This window comes from Neophocaena asiaeorientalis, unplaced genomic scaffold, assembly GCF_003031525.2.
Source record: "Neophocaena asiaeorientalis asiaeorientalis breed wild unplaced genomic scaffold, Neophocaena_asiaeorientalis_V1.1 scaffold78, whole genome shotgun sequence".
NCBI lineage: Eukaryota > Metazoa > Chordata > Mammalia > Artiodactyla > Phocoenidae > Neophocaena > Neophocaena asiaeorientalis.
This window is the reverse complement of record NW_020175018.1, coordinates 16,691,462-16,701,111: the sequence shown is the minus strand read 5'-3', so window position 1 is coordinate 16,701,111 and position 9,650 is coordinate 16,691,462. Positions and strand designations below refer to the sequence as shown.

The 9,650-nt window shown below is 53.6% G+C and overlaps 1 protein-coding gene across 2 annotated transcripts in view; it reads left to right on the top strand.

Moving 5' to 3' along the window:
- Positions 1-9,650, top strand: part of AK8 (adenylate kinase 8) — a 128,131-nt gene that overhangs the window by 6,587 nt on the left and 111,894 nt on the right. The window contains exons 3-4 of one of the 2 annotated variants that reach the window (XM_024762632.1): positions 2,827-2,876; positions 5,338-5,451. In XM_024762632.1, the coding sequence (XP_024618400.1) occupies positions 2,827-2,876; positions 5,338-5,451 (164 nt within the window). The remainder of the gene's footprint in view (positions 1-2,826; positions 2,877-5,337; positions 5,452-9,650) is intronic. The other variant, XM_024762633.1, reaches the window with a different exon arrangement.

The following is a 9,650-nucleotide window of genomic DNA, read 5'->3' as shown; positions in this document are numbered from 1 at the left end:
CTCCCTCCCTGCTGCCCTGATCCTGCCCCTCCCCGCCAGCCTTCTGTGGCATCCCAGCTCCGATCTCCCCTGACCAAGTGTTCCCCAAGCCACCTGGTTTCCAGCCTCATCCCATAAGCAGTGTTTTCCACTTGCTGTGGCTTCTCCCCTCAGGTTGCAGGGCCCCGGCAGGCCTTGCCCCAGGTTACAAGGCCAGAGCAGAGAATGGGCTGTGAAGCCCCGCCCTGGCTCCCACCCCCACAGCCGAAAGTGCCTTGCCTGCCCTGGGCCTGTGCCCTGAGCTGCTGCACTCAGTGGAGCCCCGACTGTGGACACGGTCTGGGAGGTGCTGTCCTTGGCGGCCCTGCAGAGCCCGGCTCCCGGTGGCCGTGGCCGTGCGTGAGCGGCGTTCTGGACGCAGGCTGCAGTGTCAGGGGCCCAGTGTGTGCTGCTCCGCCCACACCCCTTGGTGGCCTCATGTGGGGCATTGTTCCTGGTGGGCGGCCCCGGGCCTGCCTCCCGCCTGGGCAGGATTCTCTGAGCCATGCTGGCCTTTGAATAAACCCCTCTCTACCCGACTCAGCCTCATCTGGTTCCTGCAGCTTGCAACCAAGAATGCCAGTTGGCAGAAGATGCCTTTGTGAGGAGGTAGTGATGGTGGAGACAAGGGTAACCAAACACTCAGTGGCCACAGAGAGGGCGGCAGCCGAGGAGGAGGCCACCAAAGGTCCTGCTGCGTGTGTGGCTCCTCGCAGCCCCGGCTGCGGGAAAGCAGGATGAGACTTGGTTGCTGCCGCCTGGGGACCCGCTCAGCTGCTCAGCAGGGCGACAGGACTCAGCAAGGCTGCGGCAGCCCCTTAATCAGGAGTGGGGTGAGAACCTCAGAAGAGGAAGCCAGTGGGGCTGGGGGGGTCGGGGTGAGGAGGACATTCCTGACGGCGAGGTGACGGGTGACAGGGTAGGGACATGGGAAGAACATCATCAGAAGAGCGAGGAAGTCCAAGGTCAAGGGAAAGGATTGCTCGGGACTCCTGGGCGACCTTCAGGGTCCCCAGCTAGGCGAGGCTGTTCGGATGCCAGGACACATCCCAGCCTCCTGGTGAGGGTCAGGCCCCTCAACAGGGGTCCAAGGGGACTTAAAGGAACACAGAGCCCCTTGGCCAGAAGGACACTGGCAGCTGAGTCCGTCCTGCTGAGGAGGCCCGGAGGCTCCCTTGCCGAGCGTGACCTGGAGAGAAAGGGTATGTGCAGGGGTTTGCGGAGCTGGAGCCTGGCTGCGCCTCCTGGCAGCAGGCCAGGTGCTGCCCCGACCGGGGCCTTCCTGTCCCACATCCCTGATTCACATCACCAGCCCCAGGAAAGGCTTTGGGCTTCCGAGAAGCAAGTTGCTGACGTTTCACAGCAGTGGGGCCAGTGGACCAGATTTAGAAACACGGACGGCGACAGTGTTTGCTCTGAGGCCGCCAGCTGGAGGCACACAGACATCAGGCAGCAGCAGGAAGCTGTGACGTGTGTCTGACATCCTCCGTGGGCTTGAGGAGAGGCAGTTCCCTCGCGGAGACGGGGCAGAGGCCGGCCCTCCCTCTCAGGTCCGGTCTAACGCGATCACCTCGCGGCCCCGGTGCGGGCCTCAGGCCACCTTGCTTTCCTTGGCAGCATTCAGCCCAGTGCGAGCTTGGATGAGGCGCTCGATGAGTATTTGTGGAGTGAATCAGTGAATTATCCTGAACTTGCCCTCTGCGTTTCCCCTGAAAATGAGAAGGTGCTGTGAACTGGGGCACAAGTCTGTTTAAACCCAAGCAGCCTGGCCAGGTGTATCATGAACTCGGGGGCCAGACCCTCTAGTTCCTTCTCTGTGTCCACTCCCAAACTAGGAGGTCCTCCACCTGGATGAGGCTCCCTCTCGGAGGCCTGACAGCAACGGGCCCCGTGAGTTGCTGTGCGCACCTGTTCATCCTTCCCCGTGGGCTGGGGCCGGGCTGACAGGCAGAGGCAGAGGCCTGGTTCCCCAACCTGGCTGCTGCACCCCTCGCTTCCCACAGCTGGGCGAGGGATGACATCATCAAGGTGGCACTCAGGGAGGAACCAGCGTGGGTTCACCTGTCCAGACACCACATTACGTTTCCTTTGTTTTGACCCAAGCACACACCTTCCAGCACTTTTCTTAAGATGCTGGGTTTTTTTTTTTTTCTTTTCCAATGGCCAGTACCTACTCGCTAGTCTGGTAGTGTCTTCGGGAATTCTGCAGGGTCGGGAGCCTTCCAGACCCAGGAGTATCACACCGAAGCCAGTGGTTTCCATCCTCACAGAAATGCCCGTATTTGAAAACAAAGCCTTTTCTATCTGGGGTTTTTATAAGTCTGGCCCATACACTCCAGGCTTTTCCCCATTATTTCCCTCTGTAAAATGATGGGGAATACAATTTGCTAAATAAAAAGGCACAGACATTAAAAAAAAAAAAACCAAACCCGCCTTTGAAGGTCGATTTACGTAAAATACAGCTTTATTTGAGAGCATGTCCCTGAGACAAAGTCCCTGTTTAAAATGCTTTATGGTGTTTGAAATCCCAATTGTTCTTGATATTTATTAGTTTGGCAAACAAGTTACCCTGTCCACATCCCCTTGGAGACAGAAAAATAAACCATCTCAGTGATCACTTACCTCTCTAAACACAGAGAGTATGTTCTGTGGTGGGAGCATCTCGGAGCCACTGGGTTACAAACGACCGCATCACTCCCAGAAAATGAAATCTGGGGAGGAAAGAAATACATACACCCAGAGCTCTGCAGACGCGGGAGGTTGCTTTGTCATATTGAATGGTGACACTCAAATCTCTTTATTCCACAGTGCCGAAGATTATAATACTAGGTCCACCCGCCTCGGGGAAAACAACTATAGTAAGTGTATCATATTAAGTGGTAATACGGGAGTATCTCATTTGTCCTGCAGAGACGGAATGAGACTGCACCTCTGCGAATTTTCAACATAACTGAGCTTTTCTTCATCTTTTCTCTCTCCTACTTCTTATCTTCTCGTGACAAGAGGCGGTATGTGTTTGTAGTAGAAAACCTAGAAAATACAAAAAACAAACGTAGAGTTCCCCAACTATCCAGAGATAAGCATTCTTTGAATGTGTGGGATATTCCTTCCAGGGTTTTCTCATGGCTACATGGCCACCATCCTGGCAAACCCTTGGTTCCATCCTTAGGATACATTTCTAGAAGGGGAAGCGCTGGGTCAAATGGCACACACATTGCAAAGACTTTTGGTGTGGAATCTTCAGATTCACTCGTAAAATTTTAATTATGAAATGTTTTAACCAGTCAGAAAAGCAGAGAAACTACACCAGAGATACTCACGTGTCCCACTCCTGGATTTTACAGGTACTTACCATTTTGTCATATTTGCTTTGACGACTTTCTCTCCATTTCAAAGATAGTAGAACTTTAAAGATATGGCAAATACCTCACCCCACTTCCCTCACTCCGTTTTGTCTCTCCCTCCTTGGAGGCAACCCCTGTCGTGAAGCTGAAGCTTCATTCCATGTATGGTTTTAATCTTTCGGCTCCTTTTTTTTTTTTTTATAAGTTTATTTATTTATTTATTTTTGTGGTACGCGGGCCTCTCACTGTTGTGGCCTCTCCCATTGCGGAGGGAGCACAGGCTCCGGACGCGCAGGCTCAGCGGCCATGGCTCACGGGCCCAGCCGCTCCGCGGCATGTGGAATCTTCCCGGACCGGGACACAAACCTGTGTCCCCTGCATCGGCAGGCGGACTCTCAACCACTGCGCCACCAGGGAAGCCCTCGGCTCCTTTTTTAAGTGCCAAAGCGTCTTCAGTTATAATCATCCGAGATGGAACTCTGTGTTTGCAAAAGCCTGGTTAGTGAGCATCAGGTAACATAAGTTAATGATAAACAAGAAGGTCCTACTGTAGAGCACAGGGAACTATATTCAATATCCTGTAACAACCTATAATGGAAAAGAATCTGAAAAAGTATATATATATATATACCTGAGTCACTCTGCTATACACCAGAACCTAACACAACATTGTAAATCAACTATATACTGTACTTAAAGAAATAAACATTAGCGAACTCTTCCTTGATCAGTGTATCATCGCTGTCAGCTCTCCCCCTGGGCCCAGGTGATGCGGCAGGTGGTTTCCCCCGACTAGGTGGCGCCTGGCTTTATTCTGAAAAGGAATTAAGATGTCTGGTCCTTACATAAAACCACGTGCATCTGCCCTGCTTTTGGAGTTAGGATAGCCAGCTCTTCTGTTTGTCTGTCACCTATCTGTCTGTCCATCCATTCATCCATCCATCCGTCTATCTCTCTGTAGTTTTTCTGCCTCGTTCCTCAGGGTCAGGCTGTCAGCTTTCACTCCTGTCCACAGCCCACCCTCCCGATCACCATTTCACTGTTAGAAACCAGGGGCTCCTGGACCTGGGGACCTGGCAGTCGCTGGCGCTAACTGGTGTTTCAGCTACAAGCCTTTGGGCAAGTTCACTGTTCCCACCCCTGTCTGCTGTGTAGGGACACACAAATCTCATTTTACAATAAGATGATACATAGTGAAAGCCTAACGGGCTCTTTCCTGATCTTGTCGCTGACATTGCCCGGCACGAGGAACAGAAAGATGAGGGTTCATACCTGCCCTGGGGGACCTCTAGGGCCTTCTTTTTCTTTTTGGCCATGCCGTGCGGCTTGCGGGAGCTTAGTCCCCCAACAAGGGATTGAACCCCGGCCCCGGCAGTGAAAGCGCCGAGTCGTAACCACTGGACCACCAGGGAGTTCCCCCTCCGGGGCCTTTTGAATCATCCCGCTGCTGAAATGGTCATCAGCATAATCTTGGCGTTAAGAACATCTTGTTGCGCGATTATACCTTCAAACGTGTTCTTCCCTGGTAGAGTATATATAGTGGCCATTGATGAACTAAACATTCACTTGGCGACAATATGCCATCCGCCATTCTTTAAGAAAAAATGAACATTGAGTATGGGTCGTGACCCCTATTAGGGCCTGTCCCCGTGTTTCCTGTTCCAAACCTTTCTTGAGTTAAGAACTCATGGTCCACAGATCTTGAAGAGGCGGGCCCAGGGCAGTAAAGCATAGGTTTCCCAGGTCCATTTAGAGTCAATGGCTGGTTGAAGAAGAAATGACAGGCAAGCAGGATTCCACGGCTGGGAGGGATTTTATGGGTTTGTCTCCCTGGTGGCCTCCTTCCAGCCAGCAATAATTATGCTTCCCTGTGACAGCCTTTGCTAGTAGCACATGGAAGGACCCGGGCATTGTAATGGTGTCCTCTTGATTATTCCTTTCACAAAAATTTTCTTTTCCTCTTTCCTTTCTTCAGGCAATGTGGCTTGGCAAACATCTGAATAGCAATCTCCTCAGCGTGGAGAGCTTGATAGCGAAAGAATATTCCTCTCTGGCGGCAGATGCCAGGACACATTATCAGAAGTTCCAGGTAGGATGGGTCCTGGGGAACAGGGCGGGGTGAGAGCTGCCAAGGCTCCCCCATCACCTACCCCACCCTTTCCATTTCCTGGTGGATTAAGTGAGAGAAAATACTGGGGTAAAATGAAATATAGGCAGGATGTGACAGCAGGAAGGAGAGAATTCTTCAGTAGGGCACACAGGTCCCGGTGGGCACGGAGGTGAGGGGTTTGTGGTGGGAAAGGATCAGTAGCCGTGAGGATGCTGTTCTGCACCGATGGAGTGGCCCAGCCCTGCTCTTCTTAGGGTCAGCCCGATCAAGTGGGTGGGGGCAGGGCAGGGGTCTCCATCCCACAGGTGATGCGCCTGCTGGCCTGCACCAGGACCTGCAGGCCTGAGCTGGCGGGGAGTTTAAAGGGCAGTGGTCCAGCTCTCCCCAGAGTGGAAAGACGCTGAGTGCTGCAGCTCAGGGGCACTTCTTTCCGCCCCTCAGGGTGGGCACCCTGTGGCAACCCAGGGGGATCAGGGGTCTGTTTCTAAAATCCCACCAACACTATATTTGAAAGACTTTTTAAAAAATTTATTTTTGGCCGCGTTGGGTCTTTGTTGCTGCACGCGGGGTTTCTCTAGTTGCGGCACGCAGGGAGGGGCTACTCTTTGTTGTGGTGCGTGGGCTTCTCATTGCGGTGGCTTCTCTTGTTGCGGAGCACGGGCTCTACGTGCGCGGGCTTCAGTAGTTGCAGCATGCGGGCTCAGTAGTTGTGGCTCGTGGGCTCAAGAGTGCAGGCTCAGTAGCTGTGGCTCACAGGCTTAGCTGCTCCGCAGCATGTGGGATCTTCCCAGACCAGGGCTCGAACCCGTGTCCCCTGCATTGGCAGGTGGATTCTTAACCACTGCGCCACCAGGGAAGCCCGAAAGACGTTTTTAAAAGGGAAATACAGGGCTTGATCATGTTGGTTCTCTTAAATGCAAATAGAAATTTCCAAGTATCTTTGCAAAATCCCCTTTGGAGCATAAGCAGATGTCCGTTCAGGCTGCTGTCACCGAGGCTGCGTGGCTTGGAAACAGAATGTACCTCACGATCCTGGAGGCTGGGAAGTCCAAGGTCATGGCGCCCACAGACTCAGCGTTGGCTGACAGCCGTCTTTTCATGGTAGCCTCACGTGGCAAGAGGGCAGGGAGCTCTCTGGAGCCTCTTCTTTAGGGCACCCAAAGGCCCCACCTCCCAATACCATCACCTCGAGGATTTCAGCACATGAACTGGCGGGGGCACAGGTGTTCAGCCCAGAGCAGCGGGGCTGCTGCTTCAGGTGTCCTGTGCCGACACGCAGGCTTTCTCTTGTCTGTGAGGGGAGACGGCTGAGAAGCGTAGGGATCCTGGTGTCTGCTGAGCGCTAAGTGTGCGCAGGCCTCCCCTCCTCGCCTCACGGTTTTCCTGCAAGGTGTGCTGGTACCTGGTGAGGTGGAGTAAGTGCCCAGGGCCAGGGCTGCCCAGGGCTCGGGCTGCCAGTCGGGGTGAGAACCCTGGCTCTCCTGCCCGTCTCTGCGGAGGCCGCAGCCGAGAGCTGGTCGCCGCCCCTCTTGTGTTCATCTTCATCCATCAGGCCGGGTCTTGACCGTGTGGCCGTGTGCTCAGTGTTCCTCCAAGAACTCGGAAGGAAGCTTCCTGACCTCGTGGGCTGTGCATGAATGATGGCTGGTGGGACAAGTAGCAGAGATCGCCCGGGCTGCCCAGGGCATAAAAGGGGATCGGAAGGGGGATGCAGTGACTCCTGGGCCCCGGGTGGAGGAAGCACCCACCTCCCTGGCTCTGTGGCCGGGAACTGGGCAGCACCCTGGCCTCCTCTGCCCCGTGCAGCTGCTTGTCTCTGTCTCCATTCTCCCTGTGGTTCTTTGCTTTCGTCTTCTGCCTTCCACGGCCACTCATGACCACCACCCTCGTCCAGGTTCCCGTGTCTTCGGTTCACACCACCCACAGAGGCAGCTCCAAGGCCAAATTTCCAGAAAAGGGATTTGTGTGGGCGAGCCGGTCAGGTGGCCCCAGGGCCGGGCCAGCTCTGGTGAGGGGTGTACACAGCAGGTGCATCAAGGCCATGGAGCACGGCCACGGCCAGGAGGGCCCGGCAGGGTGCGGGCAGTTCCTGGAGATGAGGGTGTCACTTAGGCAAACTCCCAACCTCAAGCTTGCCGATAGTAACAGTTTGAGGGAAGTGAAGGAAAACCTCCTTCAGCAAGGTCAGCGCCCACCCCCCGCCCCGCTACCCAAATTGTGAACCGGTTCGAGCACCACTTGACCCAGAGCACTTCCGGACCCCACATCACCTGGCCGGGACTCTGAGGGCAAGCAAGTGACGCCCCTGCACTGCCCTGCCGTCTTGCAGGAGTCAGAGTGTGTGGTCAGAGTTTGGGGGATACCAGCTTTTGGGGTAAATACAGTTTTAGAAAGAAAGTGGGTCTCTCATTTCCTGCAGAAGATAAGCTTTTCAGGGTGGGAGAGGCAGGCTCATTTCTAGGACAAAGATGCTTTTATTAGGGTTAGAAAATTCAACGGCGAGGAGGGCGTTTAAGGCAATTCCTCCTGGGTTTCATTACTCTAATTATCAGCATATTTCAGACCACATCGAAGCGCTTTCAAGGGTGTCTTGTTGGGGCTCTTTGGTTCGGAAGCCGGGTGGAGGGAAGATGAAAGGCCGAGGCGTCAGGACTGATCAAGGAGGGAAGTGCTCTGAGGAGTGGGGGCGGGTGCGTGGCCTTGCCGCAGACGCAGCCCGCCCAGCGAGGCCACTCATTAAGTGTTGTCTTTAAAGCATCTGCCGATCTGGAGCCTTCATAGCTCTTTCTGCAAGCAGCAATAATACCTTCAAATACATAATTTTCTCCTGCTAATCTTGGCTCTGCCCTCCTATACAGAATTCTCTTATGTAGCGGGTGTTAACCAAGATGCTTCCATCTTCGGAATTTCCAAATGGTTTCTGAAACACTTCCTCATCACCTCCTGTATGCCAAGCACCGTCCTGCGTGCCGTGCCGTGGGAGACCCAGAGATGAGTTCCTTCTCCTCGCCCCTGGGAACTTCTAGCCAGTGGGGGAGACCGAGGGTACCCAACCGAGGATGCAGGGCCAGAAAGCCCTCATGCAGTCAGTCGGTGGCTCGCTTGACTAATTCATTTACTGAGTGTCCTCTGAGCACCTGCTAAGCCCTAGACGTGCCTCTGGGCGGGGAAGAGCGTACAGGTTCCATGGGGAAAGGACATTTCTTTGCAGCAGGAGTTGGATGGAGCTGATTGCTCTAGAGTGTATTAGATTTTTACTGAAAAAAAGAAAAAGAAAGAAAAGGAAAGCTTTATTATTGAAATCCCTGCAGGAAGCATATGTATTTGCAAATTTAAAACTGCATAGTCCAGAGGGGCTCAACCTGAGCAGCACATTAGACTCACCTGGGCCCCACCAGACTCTTTTAGTCTGAATCCCTGGAAGTGGGGGGCCAGGCATCTGGATTTAAACACGCTCCCTAGGGAGTTCTCGTCTGGTCATCTGGGAGCCCAGCCCAGACACCATTCCCCTTTTCTCATGGCAGTTTTTACTTTTACAGCACAGTTATTGCTAAATCAAGGTTTCTTTGTTGGCGTTAGAGCAGAACTGCCTGTGTTTGTTGAGTGAATAAATGAGCCACACTCGAAAGGCTGCTCAGACCAGAAGGAGCCAAAGCTGGGTTCTTCCCAACTTCAGTCCCGTTTAATTCCCAACTTCAGTCCCATTTAAAAATTAAGAACCTGGTGTAACATGATGTACCCAAGCGCCCAGTTGTCAGTCACCATTCTTTAACGTCCAAATAATAGCGCTTGTGCCCTTATCCTGCCTCTGTCTACACAGAGAGGTGTAGCCCCCTGCAAGTATTTCTGAGGATTTCCGGGATTGCCCCGCAGTCCTGGCTTCCAAGTCCTCTGGGTTGTCTCCTTCCCTTCCGGCCATTCCATCTCCCACCTGGCTGCTCTCTGTCTTGGAGGCTGTGTTCAGACATAGCCAGCAGGAGCCCGCACACTCTGTCCTTCCCTGTCCGACACCCAAGGCGGTGGTGCGGAATGGTCCTTTTTGGAAGGTTTGGGGCGGGGGGAGGATGGGGACAGCCCAGGATGGAGACAGAGAAACCCAAAGACCAGTCTCTGTAGCTCCTTTAAAGTTCGCTGGCCTGGGCTTCCCTGTCCAAAAAAAAAAAAAAAAAAAAAAAAGT